This window comes from Podarcis pityusensis, assembly GCF_964106645.2.
Source record: "Podarcis pityusensis genome assembly, chromosome: 9".
NCBI classification, from domain to species: Eukaryota; Metazoa; Chordata; class Lepidosauria; order Squamata; family Lacertidae; genus Podarcis; species Podarcis pityusensis.
Genome location: NC_138034.1, coordinates 67,626,498 through 67,644,851, shown reverse-complemented (window position 1 = coordinate 67,644,851; position 18,354 = coordinate 67,626,498). Strand labels below are relative to the sequence as shown.

General features: G+C 46.1%; 1 protein-coding gene across 3 annotated transcripts in view; it reads left to right on the top strand.

The window, feature by feature from the left end:
• Window positions 1-18,354, top strand: part of SHROOM3 (shroom family member 3) — a 219,849-nt gene that overhangs the window by 45,010 nt on the left and 156,485 nt on the right. For 2 of the 3 annotated variants that reach the window (XM_081020646.1, XM_081020647.1), the window contains exon 2: window positions 4,242-4,396. In XM_081020646.1, coding sequence (XP_080876772.1) covers window positions 4,242-4,396 — 155 coding nt within the window. Of the gene's footprint in view, window positions 1-4,241; window positions 4,397-14,332; window positions 14,426-18,354 lie in introns of those variants that run through there. The other variant, XM_081020653.1, reaches the window with a different exon arrangement.

The window sequence follows — 18,354 nt, the reverse complement described above, 5'->3', positions numbered from 1 at the left end:
CCTGCCGCTGCCACCACGCCACCACTGCACAATTTCTGTTCTCATCCTGAAGCAAAGTTATTAACCTGAAGCACTATTTCTGGGTTAGCGGAGTCTGTAACCTGAAGCGTATGTAACCTAAAGTGTATGTAACCCGAGGTACCACTGTGTATAATAGCTAAATCGTTTTATGTCACTTTCTCCTTACCTTACCACGTTGTATCTGCAGAAAACACAATGCAGACAACTGTTAACAGATATTACCATATCCACATTGGGGATATGTGGAAACTTTTGGTTCAGAATTTTGTTTTAGCATCTAGTGGTACTCCAGGTGTTCTGAAGCCTCCTTCTAGTGCGCCGATATCACCACCTCCTTTGCAGTGTGGGCTTCAAAAGATGTCCATTGAGCTATTTCCTTCAGCTTGCCCTTTCTGCACTTGCCCAGAGCGGACTCAGTCAACTCTGTAGTTCTTGTTGAAAACAATGAATGCTGTTATAGTTAAACTACGGAACTCGTTCCCGCCAGTGCTTTTTTTCAAGAAAAATAGGTGCCGGAACTCACCATGAAGTTGAGTTGCTGTGCTCACCAGGCCGGAGCTGTTTTGTTTCTTTGAATAAAGAGTTAACTTCATGGACACCTTGTGAGTTATTGCAGACCTGTACCCAACACCTGCCACCTGACACTGAGTAGGAATTTAAATTTGCATCTCTCACATCCAGTGATCAGTTCTAGATGCTGCCCTGGATTATTTCCTTGGGTGCTCAGGAGCCTGTGGGATTCACGGGTTTTTAGGCTAATGTTCACCTAGATCCCAAAGCCTAGAATACACATCCTTCTCTTGACCACTTGGACAGTATCCCCAGTCTTGCTATCCTGAGATCAAAAGACCAATCCCAACTCTTTACTTTTCTTTCCTGGCAAGGTCTCATGTTGGCATGCTGCGTTTCATGTTTCCTGGTTTCACTGTTTTCCAGTCTGTCTGTTGAAACAGGTGTTTGGTGAAATAGGTGATGTCTCCCACTGGGCTTTTGTTTGCCTTTGCAATCATGGTGACGTTGGCTGAAGGTAGAGTTGTGTATCATGTGACGTCACTTGCTGAATCTGAGCACCGCTGTTACCTTGGGGTTGACACCACACCCTAAATGCAAATACTTCTTCCAGGTTTATTTTCAGAATATGTCCCTGTTTAAACTGCAGTGCACTGGAAGCTCAAAGATGCTGTCGAAAACCCAGGGGGTGATCTAATTTTGAGTGAACTCACTTCAGCTCAGCTTCAGCCCTATCCCTTGGTGATCTTTAACACAACATATCCCTTATATATCCTATAGGTATACTTCAATTTCATTGTTCTGCATGGGACAATGGCAATAAAGATATCATATATCGTATATCGTAGGTCACTGCAATCAGGAGAGTTTCTCCTCAAACTCCCCCAAATACAGTGGTACCTCGCAAGACGAATGCCTCGCAAGACGGAAAACTCGCAAAATGAAAGGGTTTTTGGTTTTTTGAGTTGCTTCGCAAGACGATTTTCCCTATGGGCTTGCTTCGCAAGACGGAAACGTCTTGCAAGCTTGTTTCCTTTTTCTTAAAACCGTTATTACAGTTGCGACTTGACTTCGAGGAGCAACTCATAGCACGCGGTGTGGTAGCCTTTTTTTGAGGTTTTTGAAGACTTTGGTGATTTTTGAAGCTTTTCCAAAACTTTTCCGACACCGTGCTTCGCAAGACGAAAGAAACCGCAAGATGAAAAAACTCGCGGAATGAATTAATTTCGTCTTGCGAGGCAGCACTGTACCAGAAACCTTTGCTATTTTTAAAACTCTTTTTAGCTGATTTTATGTTTGTTATTTGCCTTGAGACATAACTAAAAAGCTGGTTGGTTGGTTGGTTGGTTGGTTGGTTGGTTGGTTGATTGATTGTTAATAATAAAAAGCACAGAAGCAGATTAACCAACTTGACAGGCTAGCTTCAACTTTACTATATATTTTTATCCAGGTGGATAAAGACAACTGGTTTATACAGTATATACATAGGAGCCAAACTGAAGCGATATATTGATGTACAGCTTTCTTGTGTAATGTGTGGAACTTGCGTGGCAAGTTCCCGCCTCCCCCCTTGGAAATAAAGACACGAGACACAAGAATCTGAGTTAATGGGTCAAATTAGGCCACAACTTTATTGATTAGAGGAATTGAGCGGTATTGGCTTAGGCATTGGTCCTACACTAACCAGATTCAACCGGTAAGGGTTAACCACCAATAGGGGGAGTCCTGCCGAGGCATGTCGGCTAGGAGCTCCCCCCGGAGTTACCGCTTGGGGGCGTGCCGAGGGCCCACACCTCCCTAGGCTCAGGACGAGGCCACGCCCCCCAGAATCCTTTACCGGACTACCCTTAGCTTTGGGGAAGGTGATGGCGCTACCTTCCCCCCATCATCTGCATAACAATAGATCGATACCCCTACCAATGCCTAACCACCAATACCATGAATTTGTGACGGATTGCTACGAGGTAGGCGAAAACCAAGTGGCTGGAGCCAATCTGCCAAATGGGAAAATTCCTACCAGGCCCCTTGATGGCGACCGACTGGAATTGATAGCATCGCCAGAGACCTAGCCGAACGGGTGGGCGGGACGGGAAAACCTGGCTGGAGCTGTGCGGCAAAGAGGAAGAGCCTCGGCCGCGCCAGACCTAAATGTGGCTAGGCCACGCCCCCCGGCCCAGCCGATTGGCTGGGCAGGGGATGATGCGTCCGAGGATTCCACAGGTCATCGCGGGGCTGAGGCCAGCCCCACGTGGGTGGGGTGGGCGTTAAGCCCGCAATCCCACCTCCTCCCTAGCTCGGAAGTGGCTTTCTCAAGCTCACTGTTTGCCTCCTAAACATATGAACCAACCTGGACCATGTGATCACCCTCAGGCCCTTTGCAAGAGGTCCAGAGGATGGCAACACGAAAACGGCCCTTTTCTGTAGTGGCTCCCCATTTGTGGAATGCTCTCCCCAGGGAGTTTCACCTGGTGCCTTCATTATACACCTTTAGGCACCAGGTGATAATGTTCCTCTTCAACCAGGCATTTGACTGACTGACATCCTTTACCCTTTTAAGAATGTGTGTTTATTTTTTTGGGGGGGGGTATTCTTTTGTTTTGTTCTTGCTCTTATTTCTATTATGTATTTTGTGTTTTTATTTTGCCTTTTTATGCTGTGAACCACCCTAAGATCTTCAGATGAAGGGCAGTATACAAATTTAATAAAATAAAATATTATCAAAGAGTGCTTTTGGACCATTACAATTTTCTGGTGCAATTCAGTCACATACCAGCAAATCCAGACTGCATAATTATAGTTGATTGGGAAGCCTTACTCAACAAACCCACTTCCCCCCCAAAAGATTGGACTTTTTGCAATAAGTAAAGTGATGTCAAAATGCAATGGAAGATGGGGGATAATGCCTGCTTGACGCAATGTCACTTAATCTGCCTGCAGATTTCTCCTTGCAGTTTCCCCCACCTGCAGTTTGAATTGGCACAGCCCAACAAAAAGTCGTACCACATGACTCTTGTGATCGTACAGCTTGGTTCTAAAATACCGGCCACAGTCTGACAGGCCACATCGCATATGTTTCAGGAAGTTTTGTTCCGCTTCAGGCCAGAAGCACCAAGCTGAGGAGTCCTGGCACATTCTGATTTCTGTGTCTTGTTGACTTTTGGTTTCAAGGTTCAGGCTGTTTCCTTGCAAACAAACGGTTCTGAGAAAGAAAGAAAGAAAGAAAGAAAGAAAGAAAGAAAGAAAGAGAAAGAAAGAGAAAGAAAGAAAATTGTTAAACTGGGTAGAACAATTCAACTTGGCAGATACATTGCGCCATCTCTTGATATTTCTTAAGTACTGAAACAAAAGAAGCACAACTGGAACTCAACAATACTGTATTAGGATCTGGTGACAGATAGAATTCCCTGTGAGATTTGTGCTTCCCAACAGTAGGAACAACTGAGCACTAGGGTGGGGGGAACCTGCCAAAGGAGGCTGTGAAATACTGTTTCTGGAAATCTTGCAAGAGCTTTGGGGCTGAGAACTGAGTAAAATTTCAGCAGGGCTGAGAACATCAACTTTATATTCGTGCGGCATGTAGAAATAAGTTTGAACTTCCACAACAATTTCATTAATTTCTCTAGGGTGGGAAGAAGGAGCGCGTGGTGAAAAGCAATCCTGTTGAAACCATTGTTCTGTTTCTCTCCTTGTGCCCCCACCCCCCAATCTAGATTGAAGAAGGAGGGAAAGCAGATTTATTGAACTCTCAGCTGCAGCCTGGAGATGAAGTGGTGAACATCAACGAGGTGGAGCTCAGCAGTTCCAGGCAGAAAGCCATCTCCTTAGTGAAAGGCTCGTGCAAGAAGTTGAAACTGCTTGTCCGCAGGTAGGTAAGCGTAAGCCACGATGGAGGTGCAAAGGGTTGTTGCGTACTGTAAGGGGTATCGGGTGGTTGCTCGAGAGCAATCAGGCAAGATGCCTCACTTGTCTGTTCTAAAGCTTTATTATTGGTGCTAAAAACCTTTACAATTCGGAGTGCCTCTATTCCATGTCTTGTTCATTCACTGGCAGAATCTGAGACTGGGCGGTCCTTAAATCTTCCCCAGCAGAGTAGTTTCTTGACCCCCAGTCTACGCCTCCCCTCTCTGTGCAAAAGCCTACTGCGCAAGGAAGGCTTGGGTAAAGGGGGACCTCTCTCCTCCCCGCTTTGCCCAGGCAAGGTGTCCTGGCACCGCCTTGCATCCTCCAAGCCCTGCATCTCCTCCCCACTAGAGGCGTGGCTTCCTTCCTCCGCTGAGGAAGTGCTGCTTCCCACGATCTTTGGGGGCTCTCTGTAATCCATCCGCCTTTTCCCCTCTCGCCCCTGAGCCGATGGCGGTTCCCTGACACGTACCATTGCAATTCTGTCACAGTTCTTGTGGTGCTTGCTAAAATTATGTGGCTATCAAATACCTAGGGATCATTGTTGCTCACCTAGCCTCTTTGTTTCATAAATACAATCCAGATAGCTGCGAATGAGTCTAAACATAATGGCAGTGATTCCAACACTTGTTTTTTTCGATGGACCACTTGAACGTTGCTCAGGGTCTTGGCAAGCCGGCCACTTAAGGATGCTACAGCAGGCAGAAATGCCATGTGCTGTACTGGCTTTACCCCTCCTTACCTGGCGTCCCTCAACAATACTGCACGTATTGAGAAGGTCCAGGCTGTTGGGGAGAAAAAGAATTCTCCTTCAAATAGGAGGGTGGAGTTGCATTAAAAGAAGAACCCAGCAGCTCATCCTGTGTGTATTTACTCAGACATAAGCCTCACCAAATCCATGGTAGATGTTCATAGGACTTCAGTCTTCAGGACTTGATCTCATGCACCTTTTCTCAAAAGGAATCCTGTGTTCTGTATGTCACTTACTTATGAGTAAGCTTTGTGGACTGAAAATCTTGATGGGTTTTATGCCTCACCTGGTGTCTCCCAACGATACCATTCATACTGAGGAAGAAAAGGAGGCAGGGTTCTCAGAGTTCTTGAGGCTGAAACCTTTATTTCCTTATAAACCTCAGCCTCCCAAGGAAGCATACCTTTGAAATAAATTCCTTGATAATTCACAACATCCCTTCCGTGGAGGTTTTTAAGCAGAGGTTGGATGGCCATCTGTCATGTATGATCTAGTTGAGATTCCCACATTGTATGGAGTTGGACTAGGTGACCCTTGGCAGTGCTATAACTATGGGGGGGGGCCTAGCCTGGCATTATTATTATTATTGCCCCAGGTGAAGCCTCCAGAGGGGTGCCAGTGAGGTTCCCAGCCTGTATGTGTATGTGCACATCTAAATGCATGGGGAGGCAGTGGCATAGTATGGGTTGCCGGTGCCCGGGGCGGGGCAAGTGTTGTTTCTCCTGATGGACTGGGCAGCTGGAGTGGGGTGGGGGTACACTGGGGGCGGGGTGCGCATGGAGCCTGTGTGGAATATGAATGAAACCCACCTCCAATAGGCTCCTCTGCCTCCATCCATCTGCCCACTAGACCAACCTGCTTGCTACTGCGCCTCAGCTGCCAGGGCTCCATGCCTGTCATAGGGTCACCTGATTGCGCCCCCTCAAAAATGTGCTCCATGGCACCCATGGGGGTTCCAAACTGGGTCATTGACCCGGGTGAAATAAAGCCTAATTTCTCCCCTGCCCTTGGGGTCTCTTCCAGCTCTACCATTCTATGGTTCTGTGATTGTGTGACATCGGTTGCTCCTATCTCTGTGGTTCTTCAATTTCTTCCATTTACAGAAAAAAAAGTCGACCCCGCCCAGTCCACACCCTGATTCTAACGACCTGATCACCGGCGGTTAGCAGTCCCTGAGAAAGAAGCCACGCATGGGGCTCTGTCCTCCCCCTCCCTTTCCCCCTTTTAATTTGGTCTATTTTTAGATCTAAGTTCCCTTTCCCCGCCCACACTTTATAGCAAGAGTTCTGCAGGTGGAGGCAGAGCAGTTCACCTGGCTGAGCACACTGTGCTTCCAGAATGGCTTATCTGAGTCAGAATCGGGTCAAAAACAAAACAAAACAGAATGCGTGCAGTTTCAGTGCCGATGTTAGCCAAGCCCAAGTGGTTTGCTGACTCCTTTCAGCGAGAACAATCAGCTCGCATTTCATCAGCATCACCTGAGCAGCGCGGCCATTTCCAGGGCCCGGGACACCTTCCAGATTCTCTTTTAGCCCTGTTAACTGGTTTGTGGCCTCTCCCCTAAAAGAAGAAGTTTTTGCTTGTTTGCTTTCATTGGTCAGTTGCACACCCCTTCACTTCCTGGGTCAGCATTACTCTTCCCATACTGATTTATAAATAAAAGACTATCATACTACTCTGACAGTCCTGGAGGATCCTGGGAGTTGTTGTTTGTTCAGAGAGCTGGGAATTGTGACTCTGTGACGTTGGCAAGCTACAGGTCCCACGATTCTGCTTGACAATCAAAGGGGCTTGATTGTGCTTTAAACACATGGGGTGGATATGACCTGAGAAGCTATTGCTAGTTACCGTATTTTTCGCTCCATAAGACGCACCTAGTTTTTGGAAGAGGAAAACAAGAAAAAAATATTCTGAATCCTAGAAGCCAGGGCAGCCAGTGGGATCGCAGCTCAGCGATCCCGCTGGCTGTCCTGGCTTATGGGATAGCCATGCGCAGCCTCTCCCGGGCAGGGGATGAAGGCTCCCCTTGCCCAGGAGAGGCTGCGCATAGCCAAGCAAGAAACGGAGCCCCTTCCATTTCTCCTCCTGCTTCGCTGAAGGGGCGCTGCGCAGAGAGGGAAAGCTGCGCAAGGCCTCTCCTGCGAAGCGAAGCCAGGAGAGCAAGAGGGATCCGTGCGCGCTGATCCCTCTTGCTCTCCTGGCTTCAGCGAAAGCAACGCGAAGCCTCTGGAGCGCGGCTGGAGCGCTACCACTGCGCTTCGGAGGCTTCGCATTGCTTTCGCTGAAGCCATGGAGCCTGCATTCACTGCATAAGACGCACACACATTTCCCCTTAATTTTTGGAGGGGGAAAAGTGCGTCTTATAGAGCGAAAAATACTGTATCCTGTACGTTGACAAATAACAGCAAAACACCTCTCCTACATTCAGTACGTTCTGGCTATGATCCACAAAAGAACAGTTGGTTTAATAAGCCCTTAACTCGCTTGAACTTCTATTCTCACAGAAGATACTTTGGCCAGGATGCAATGAGATTCATTTGTTACTTCCTCGCATTTGACTGTTCAGACAGAAGCAATAAAGCGGAAGTGTATTTTGCGAGTTTGGGAGTTGGCTCTTTCTAGACAGATAAACCTCCATGTATAAACAAAAATGCTTGCGTCATGTTCACTGAGTAGTGTGATAAGTAGACCATGGATGCTGGATTGATCACCAGTAAAAGCTAGGGAGAGTCCAATCTGTCAATCTTGGTTTCTTTCAGTTTGCCATATTCCAATCAGTTTGCATTAAAATTAAGTCTTCATGAAAATTCACCAGCATATATAATCTGGCGAACATAAGGGAGAAATTCACAGAGGGGGTGGAATTCTAGTAAAGTTAAAGGTAAAGGATACCTGGACGATTAAGTCAAATTAAAGGCGACTATGGGGTTGCGGCGGTCATCTTGCTTTCAGGCCAAGGGAGCTGGCATTTGTCCACAGACAGCTTTCCGGGTCATGTGGCCAGCAGGACTAAACTGCTTCTGGTGCAATGGAAAACCCATCACGGAAACCAGAGCAGCGCACGGAAATGCCGTTTACCTTCCCACTGCAGCAGTACCTATTTATCTACTTTCACTGGCGTGCTTTCGAACTGCTAGGTTGGCAGGAGCTGGGACAGAGCAACGGGATCTCACCCCGTCGCGGGGATTCGAACCGCCGACCTTCCGATCGGCACGCCCAAGAGGCTCAGTGGTTTAGACCACAGTGCCACCCGTGTTCCCTGAATTCTAGTAAGGAGCTCTGGTTTGATGAGCAGTTTGCCTATCTCAGTGCTGCTCACTGATACTGTTTAGCTGTGAAAAAATAAGCACCTCTTAGTAAGTCTGCCTATGATCCTCAGTGGCCTGACTTTTCTTTCAAATTGCCCTGCCTCCTACCTTTCAGTGCATTTATTATATTGTTTTACATCTACTGGTTTAATTTATTGCCGTACAGTTCACTTGGCCTCCACCATGCATTTTATGATAGGGGAACATGAACTTTCCGCAATATAGCTGACAAGTCACTCCCGGACCTCGGTTTCTGTCGAAGGGGGAAACCAAAGCTGACTCAGGTGAGTTCTCAGGTCACCATAAACGCACAACAGTTATTGGAAGGCATGCAAAGAAAACGGTAGATAAAAACGAATAGGGGCAAAGGCTGACGTCCATTTGATGGATGGGATAAATATATATATAAGGTCCACAAGCAGTGATGTGCATCCAGCTACCCAGCCCCCAATCCCCTCTGGGGCTGATCATGTTGCCACCGCAGAACAGTGTTGTAATCTGCAACTCGTGAGGGAGAACAGATTTTTATCGTGTTTCAGCAGTCATACAAAGCAGGGCGAGCGGGAATCTCAATGGACTTTGAATGAAGGACCATTTCCCAAGCAGTATAAGGTAAAGGTAAAGGACTTTACCTTATACTGAATGAAGGACCATTTCCCAAGCAGTATGAGGTAAAGGTAAAGGACCCCTGGATGGTTAAGTCCAGTCAAAGGCAACTATGAGGTTGTGGTGATCATCTCGCTTTTCAGGCCGAGGGAGCCGGCATTTGTCCACAGACAGCTTTCTGGGTCATGTGGCCAGCAGGACTAAACCGCTTCTGGCGCAATGGAACACCATGACGGAAACCAGAACGCACGGAAATGCCATTTACCTTCCCGCCACAGTGGTACCTACTTATCTACTTGCACTGGCGTGCTTTCAAACTGCTGGGTTGGCAGGAGCTGGGACAGAGCAATGGGAGCTCACCCTATTGCGGGAATTTGAACCACTAACCTTCTGATCGGCAAGTACAAGAGGCTCAGTGGTTTAGACCATAGCGCCACCTGCGTCTGCAGTGGATATATAACTACCTGAAAAGCCAAATATTTATGGCTTGTGGAGGAACACTCATGTAGTCAGCTTTTGTCTGGTCTGGGCTATACCAATTCAGCTTGCAGTCAGGAGAACTCACATGACTGGGGGCACCTCTACTCCCCTCTGCCTCTGCTCCAATTCTCCCATTTATAAAATCAGATATCAAGGAGAATTCATCTCACATTTTTTCTTAAAGTCATACTGTGGCGTTCGTACGGAGCCCCCGGTCGTCTCACGGACTATTGACCCGTACACCACTAATCCGCTGCCACCAAACAGGTCCTCCCGGTAAATCACTTAGTCTCAGTCAGGTTCTTAAGTTAACAATGAAGATTGTAGTTTATTGCAAACACAAACAAACTTTAAATGCATTTGAAACGCTGTTACCCTTCACCCTTATTTTAGTCTTATTTTATTCTGTCTCTAACTCTTCTACCTCCCCTCACACAAGAACCAACTGCACTAACTGTCTCTCTATTTCCATCTGTCTGCCAACTGCTTTCCCAACCAACCAACCAACCAACCAACCAACTAACTAAACCTGGGGCTAAGCCCTTTTATAAACAGGTAGGCTCTGCCTCTGGATTTTCTGTTGGTCCAGCTATTAACTCTTTCTCTCCCCCTGTACAGACATTTTCAAAAGAATGGGCAAACGCCACACATGCCATCATAGATTGTAGAGTTGGAAGGGACCCAGGGGTCATCTAGCCCAACCCCCTGCAATGAAGGAGTCTCAGCTAAAGCATCTATGACAGATGGCCATCCAACCTTTGCTTAAAAACCTCCAAGGAAGGAGAGCCCACCACCTTCTGAGGGAGACCGTTCCACTGCCAAACAGCTCTTACTGTCAGAAGGTTCTTCCTGATATTTGGTCCGAATCTCCTTGTAACTTGTTTTGAGTCCTACCCTCAAGAGCAGCAGAAAACAAGCTTGCTCCATCTTCCATGTGATAGCCGTTGGGATATTTGAAGATGGCTATCCTCTCACTTGGGACGCTGGTGGCGCTGTGGGTTAAACCACAGAGCCTAGGACTTGCCGATCAGAAGGTCGGCAGTTCGAATCCCTGCGAGGGGGTGAGTTCCCGTTGCTCGGTCCCTGCTCCTGCCAACCTAGCAGTTGAAAAGCACGTCAAAGTGCAAGTAGATAAATAGGTACCGCTCTGGTGGGAAGGTAAATGGCATTTCCGTGCGCTGCTCTGGTTCGCCAGAAGCGGCTTAGTCATGCTGGCCACATGACCTGGAAGCTGTACGCCGGCACCCTTGGCCAATAAAGCGAGATGAGCGCCGCAATCCCAGAGTCAGCCACAACTGGACCTAATGGTCAGGGGTCCCTTTACCTTTACCTTTATCCTCTCACTTGCCTCTTTTCCAGGCTAAACACACCTGGCTCCTTCAACCGTTCCTCATAGGGCTTGGCTTCTAGATGCTTGATCATCTTAGTTGCCCACCTCTGCACACGTTCTTGGTATTGTAGATTTCCATAGGTGCCAACTCCCTAGGGCTCCGGGCGCCTAAGCACCCACAAAATTCCCCATGAAGGGGTCAGGCACTCACAAATTTCAGTGCCAGAGCCATGCAGACAGCAGGTTACCCAAGCCAACACTCTTGTAGCTTTCTGTGTGCAGGGGATTTGTTTCCTAAAATGGCCGCGGGATGGTTTTGTTGAAGCAGATGGTTTTTAGAAAAGTGTGCCCTGCAACAAAATGTTGCAGTGCCTAGAGCACTTGGTTCAGGCTTCCTGTTTTCTCGCCTCATCACTTAGGATTTCTTTTCTGGAGTTTTCTTTCACTCTTCTGCAAACCTGGAGGTTCACCCAAGTCTCTTGTGAATGGATGGTGCTGTTTTGGCCTACATAAGTATTGGCACCTTTAGAAGGAGTTTGCCATTGCTATAAAGGACAGGGGTCAGCAACCTTTTTGAGCTGTGGGCCTGTCCATCGTCCCTCAGACCATGTGGTGGACTGGACTATATTTTGAAAAAAAATAATGATTGAATTCCTATGCCCCACAAATAACCCAGAAATGAATTTTAAATAAAAGCGCACTTTCTACTCATGTAAAAACACCAAGCAGACCCTACAAATAACCCAGAGATGCATTTTAAATAAAAGGACACATTCTACTCATGTAAAAATATGCTAATTCCCGGACCTTTCATGGGCCGGATTGAGAAGGCGATTGGGCTTTAGGTTGCCTACCCCTGATACAGTGGTACCTCTGGTTAAGTACTTAATTCGTTCCGGAGGTCCTTTCTTAACCTGAAACTGTTCTTAACCTGAAGCACCACTTTAGCTAATGGGGCCTCCTGCTGCCACTGCGCCCCACTGCACAATTTCTGTTCTAATCCTGAAGCAAACTTCTTAACCTGAGGTAATATTTCTGGGTAAGTGGAGTCTGTAACCTGAAGTGTATGTAAACTGAAGCGTATGTAACCCGAGGTACGACTGCATAGGAGTTAAAGGAGGAAAAGGAGGCTTAACAGCCAGAGTCCCTCTGAATCAAAGGAAAGATTCCTGCCGCTTTTTAGCATTCTTCAGTCAGGTATAACATTTCTTCATTCATTACCAGGAGTTAATGGATTATGCCTCAAGAGTATCTGGCATTTTTACAAAAAAAGCAAGATGCCAGAATAATAGTTCACAAACCATGTTAACCTAATCTCTCTTCCCCCCCTTTAATTTTGCTGTGGCATTAATGTCACTTCATGTGAGCTTTGGCACAGAGTGCCAAGAAAGTAAATCAACTAAATCCCACTTTTGTGAATGAAATCAATTAGCAGATGGATTTGGTTCCAGTGATTATGAATCCAGTCGTAGCTTTGTAAGGCTTGCCGCAGCAGCGGATGCTAATGTTCTGCTCGAGTTAGTTTTGTGCAGTATTAATCATCTTCTTCTCCCCCCCCCCCCCGCCACTCTTTGGGTGGTGCTGCGGAGACATTTCATCACACCGGAAGCTTTAAATGTGAACTTTTAGATGCATTGGCTTCACATTGTTGGGTCTGGTTGGAACCATTTGTAATACTTCTGTCGCAAAGGCTGTGGTACATAGAATCTCAAAGCCTTTGGCTAGTTAGTCTAAAGACAAAGAGTCTTCTTTCAGATGATCCTTGGGTAAACATAGAAAGCTGCCAAATTGGAAGTGTGCACATGATCACTTTTCTATAGCTGGGTTTTGAAAATCCACAACGTAAATCTGGTGGCAGTTGTGTGCAATGACAGGCATAATGGTGTTCACACATTATATATCTATATCTATATCTATATCTATATCTATATCTATATCTATATCTATATCTATATCTATCTATCTATCTATCTATCATCTATCTATCTATCTATATTAGTATAGTGGTACCTTGGTTCTCAAAAGCCTTGATTCTCAAACGCCGAAACCCTGGAAGTAAGTTTTCAACAGTTTTCAAATGTTTTTCAGCTATTCTTTCCAGGGCGTCTGCACCAATCAGAAGCTGTGCCTTGATTTTCAAACATTCCGGAAGCCTTACGGATTAAGTTTGGCATTTTTGATTTTGCTATTTATTTTGTGTTTTTGTTTTTGAGGCTTTTTCGGTTCATTTGTTTTTGTGACTGTGTGGAACCCAGTTCAGCTACTGATTGATTGATTGATTGTGTGACTATGGAAATGGATAAAAGCCCCCCCATCCAAACAATGACTATCATCAGTGCAGGAAAGAAAAAAAATTAATTTTAATTTTTATCATCTACAATATTGTCTTATTTATTTTATAGTTCAGTACATTGATTATTGCTTTCATTTTATGGAGCAATGGTCTTGTTAGATAATAAAATCCATGTCAAATTGCTGTTTTAGGGATTGCTTTTAAAAGTCTGGAATGGATTGATCCATTTTGCATTACTGTACTTTCTATGGGAAAGTATGCCTTGGTTTTGGAACGCTTTGGTTTTGGAACGGACTTCTGGAACAGATCAAGTTTGAGAACCAAGGTACCACTGTAAGTCTAGATTTCATTTTGCCGACATATATATTTTCTGGCACAAAGCCATCCTGTGAGCAACATGGCCACAGGTCTCCCAAGATCCCACTCTGGCACTCTAGCCACTATGCAGCACTGCCTAGGCTTTCCCTGTGCTGGTGTGCTCTAAGTTCCCGGTGGCCACTGGATGCAAAACATCTCATATTTACACCTTTTGTGTGGCAGTGGTGTCTCCAACACACGTGCATCAGATTTCACCTTTCTAAGTGGCCTGGGGTATTTGCTCCGTATTTCACGATCTCCACATTTGCAGGGCAGAGACATACAGGTGTCCTGTTTCCAAACTTTCCCAGTGATTGGGTTGCCCTCTTGGGTGCTTAATTCCCAAGTCCCTTTACAGAGAGATTTGCGGTGGCGGTGGCTACCACGTAATAAATCGCGGCGCTGCATTTCTCTGGCGTGTTTGCTTGTTCGGGATTTCCTTCTGTTCCAACCTCTCTCCTGTCTTTGTGTGTGGCATAATTGCATTCCCCAAAACTCCTGGCAAAAGCTGACTCATGCTCCCCCATCGCTTCCCGTTTTTTCCCCATCTGCTCCAGCCCTTGTCTGTAGCCCGGCCTGCTGGCAATTGGCAGGTAGAGCAGTAATCTAAGAGCAGCGTTCAGCAGTTGGCTTTTCTGAGCGCCAGCAGGCAGCAGACAGAATCCACCTGCCTCATTGGCTTGCTACTGATTTGCCGGCCTCCAGTTCCCTTATGTACCAGCAACAGCCTGCTCAGTCCTCCTTCCTCCCTTCCTTTCCCGTAAACGTGTTTGAGATGATCACTGCTTTGCAGCCGCCGCCTTTGCCTCTTTCAGCACCTCTCCAAACAAGCATGGCTGTCGACAAGACTCTCCTCCGGATTTTGTAAGGTAAAACAATCTTTGCTTAACTCAGCGCCGAGAAGAAGGGAGAGTTGAATCTGGAACCTGCGTATACAATGGCTCGGGAGGAGGGAGGTGGAAATCTCAGGAATCCAGGTGGCCGGCTGCAATGATTCTTTAGGGCCCATAAAGTAGACAAACAAGTCTCCCGGTGATGACAACAGGATAAATCGTCCAGGCTCTCTGTGACCAGTTTGCATCCTGCCACAAATAGAGACTTTGCCCAGGCTTTGCCGGAGTTTTGAAACCTTGGCTGGGGAGGTAAGGAAGTTCTGTTAAGAGGTGTCGCTTCAAAGTTGAGGCCTTAAGATTAAAAATTAAGAAAGGCAGCCTGGAGCATGAAAAGAGTTGGCTTAAAGCCTAACGCATGACGTGGGATGTGTACGATTTAAATCTCATAGTATGTTCTGTCTCCTACAAATGATTCACCTGCTGTCTCAGGGCTTTTCTAGTGAAACTTGAAAATGTAGAGGCTGTTCTGGGAGAAAGATGGCCACTTCTCTCTCTCTCTCTCTCTCTCTCTCTCTCTCTCTCTCTCTCTCTCTGCCCCCAACCCCCTGCCCAGGTAGAGCTCCGGTCTCTTTAACCGGAGGGAATTTCAAAAGGTGTAGCTTCTGCTGGCATAGAGAAGCAGTGGTGGGAAATCTGCTGAACTGACTTCTACTTAGGGGCAGACAAGGTGGCTGATTTTAACATCAATATGGGGTGTGCGCATGAGAGTTACAAAGCCCTTTTGCATTTTACCTACCTGCCTGTTGTCCTTTTGCTGCTTCACTGGAAGTGAGCTGGGCTGAGAGAAAAGTGATGGATTGTTGTTGTTGTTGTTGTTTAGTCGTGTCCGACTCTTCGTGACCCCATGGACCAGAGCACGCCAGGCACTCCTGTCTTCCACTGCCTCCCGCAGTTTGGTCAAACTCATGCTGATAAGCTTCGAGAACACTGTCCAACCATCTCGTCCTCTGTCGTCCCCTTCTCCTTGTGCCCTCAATCTTTCCCAACATCAGGGTCTTTTCCAGGGAGTCTTCTCTTCTCATGAGGTGGCCATTGGAGCCTCAGCTTCAGGATCTGTCCTTCCAGTGAGCACTCAGGGCTGATTTCCTTCAGAATGGATAGGTTTGATCTTCTTGCAGTCCATGGGACTCTCAAGAGTCTCCTCCAGCACCATAATTCAAAAGCATCAGGTAATTTAACAGGACTCAAGGTTACCTGAAGTTGTTCTTTCGAACCCAGAAGCACCGTCCCAAATTCCTGCGAGTTTCAGTTGATGGTTGTAATTATTTGCAAATGAGAGGAAAGCACTCTGCACATGCTTAGAGGCACTTAGAGGTATTCAATGCTTCCTTGGTTCCAGAGGGAAGCCTGGCAAGGAAAACTACCTAAGCCTGGATTCAAATAAAAAGCCCTGATTGTATATAATAATAGGATTGCTGAAACAGGGTTATGAAATTGACTTGCACAGATTGAAGGTGTCTGCAGTGAAGCAGTCAGGCAAACACTGTCTTTAACACTGTTTAGTGAAATAGATTGGTGTAAGAGGCCCAGAGGTGTAAATGTGATTTGGCATTTGAGGCCAGTATGTTTAAGTTGAAGAGATGTCTGCAAAGGTTGCTTTGGAGTTTAGGTGCTGTTGCAGGTTCAGGGGGTATAGTTTTAACAGTTCAGTCTTATCAGTTTCAATGAAAATGTGTTAAATAGCAATCTAAAGATGACTCACCACCTAAAGACTCAGAGGCCAAGCTGATCCAGAAAACTATGTTGCAGTTTGGTGGAAATTTATGTTACGTATGAACAAACAACTTTTTGAGGTTTTTGTTCTAGTCCCCTCTATGTATGAATCGATTTGGTGGAAGGTGTAAAATCTTATTTAACCTCAGCCCTTCTGAATGGTGTAACCATCCGTCGTCAACAGATCTCCGGGAAGTCCCTTCAGTTTATTATATAACTTTGTGGAAGAACATGGGTTTGCTGCTTTACATTCTTGTGTTGTTGTGTTGTGTATTGTTTGTGTATTGTTTTATTATTTATTGAATAATAAATAATTTTTAGAAGGCATCTGAAGAAGACATCTGAATTTTTAGTAGACATCTGAAGGCAGCCCTGTATCGGGAAGTTTTTCATGTTTGACATTCTATTATGTTTTTATATATGCTGGAAGCCGCCCAGAGTGGCTGGGGAAACCCAGCCAGATGGGCGGGGTATAAAGAATAACATCCTTATTAATTAATTAATTGAATTTGTATACTGCCCTTCACCCACAGATCTCAGGGCAGTTCACAACATAAAAATACAATATAAATGCACTAATTGCATGATAAAAACAAGGAGGGGGACCAATAACCCCATCCCCCCACAAATACATTAAAATATTAAAAGGGGGTATCAGCTGTTAATCAACCAAAAGCCTGGTTAAAGATGCGTGATTTCACCTGTTTTCTTCTTCGACCGACTACAGTCCCTGGGGTTGGGTGCAGCTGGCCTTTATAGGCTGGGGGTGGACCAGAGTGAAGCCTGCTCCACTCCAGTCTGCTCCCAAGCCCCGCCCACTCACCCTGGCCTGATTGGCCAAGATTCAAATGGTGGGAAAGCCCACTAATCTGAGTGGCCGACTGAGGGATTCCCCCAGCAGCTGGCCGCCTATCCCCAGCTTTGCTCCCTGGGCATCTGAGCATGCTGTGATGGGCTGTAACAGCCACCCACTCGGGGAAGCAGTCGTTTTGCAGTGTTTATTCCGTGTAGCCCAACCTGATGCCCTCCGGATATTTTGGACTACAACTCCCATGTGGCTGCTGCTGGCTGTGGCCGATGGGAGTTGTAGTTCAAAACATCTGGAGGGTACCACATTGGCAATAGTTGGAGTGGCCTTGGATGCAAAACCCAATAGCAGGTTTCAGTGCACAGGGATTCTATAAAATCAGATTGTGTATTACTCATTTTGCATCTTTTATCAAGATGTGTTGACCTTTAAAGCCCTAAACAGCCTCAGTCCAGTATACCTGAAGGAGCATCTCCACCCCCATTGTTCTGCCCGGACACTGAGGTCCAGCGCCGAGGGCCTTCTGGCAGTTCCCTCACTGTGAGAAGCCAAGTTACAGGGAACCAGGCAGAGGGCCTTCTCTTTTTAAAAAAAATTTTTTTTTATTAAGTTTCCATATTACCAAATTAAACACATCAAACCAATTAATCCAAATTATAACAATACACATCATATAATCCAATTGTTTTCTGAATTATAAATTTTGTGGGGGGTACCCATGCTTCTTGATCGGCAGGAGTCCAATCTTCCAATATTTTTGCTGCTTTCATATTTACAATGATATTTTCAGTCCCCTCTTCTCAATCCTTGTCATTACTCATTTTCCTTTTCCTTCACCTCTGAGTTGCTCCGCAAATGGGTTAAAAAAAACAGTCTTATTTGTATTTCTGTGTGGACTTTGTATTGCTCTCTCATAAATCACTCTCATCCAATAGTCCAGGCATTTCCGCTCGAGCAAGCAATCGCCATCTTGCCGTTCCGATGAAATACAGTCTGAAAGCCCACTCGTTAACTTTCCCGACATGTTGCATCGTAAATTAGTCTTTTCCAGGAGGGCTGCCCCTTCCAGTTCACAATCCCATCCAGATAACAAATCTTCGGCTCGCCCTCCCCAAGACCAAACTCTCTGCAACGAAGGTCTGTCTTTCCGTATCAAATCTCAATTCTTGCTGCGTCACAAAGAGAACCTTTCTTCTTTCCAAATCCTTCACAGAGTAAAACCTTTAAATTTATATTATTCCCACACAGTTCATTTTTAGTCCCATTTGCCAATTAGTTGATGTGACGGATCTTCTAAGGGGGAGGGTTGTTAGGTAATCACATAAATGCCACTTGTCCCTCTAAGAAGTTGGACGCCAACCGCGGCAGAGGGCCTTCTCGGCGG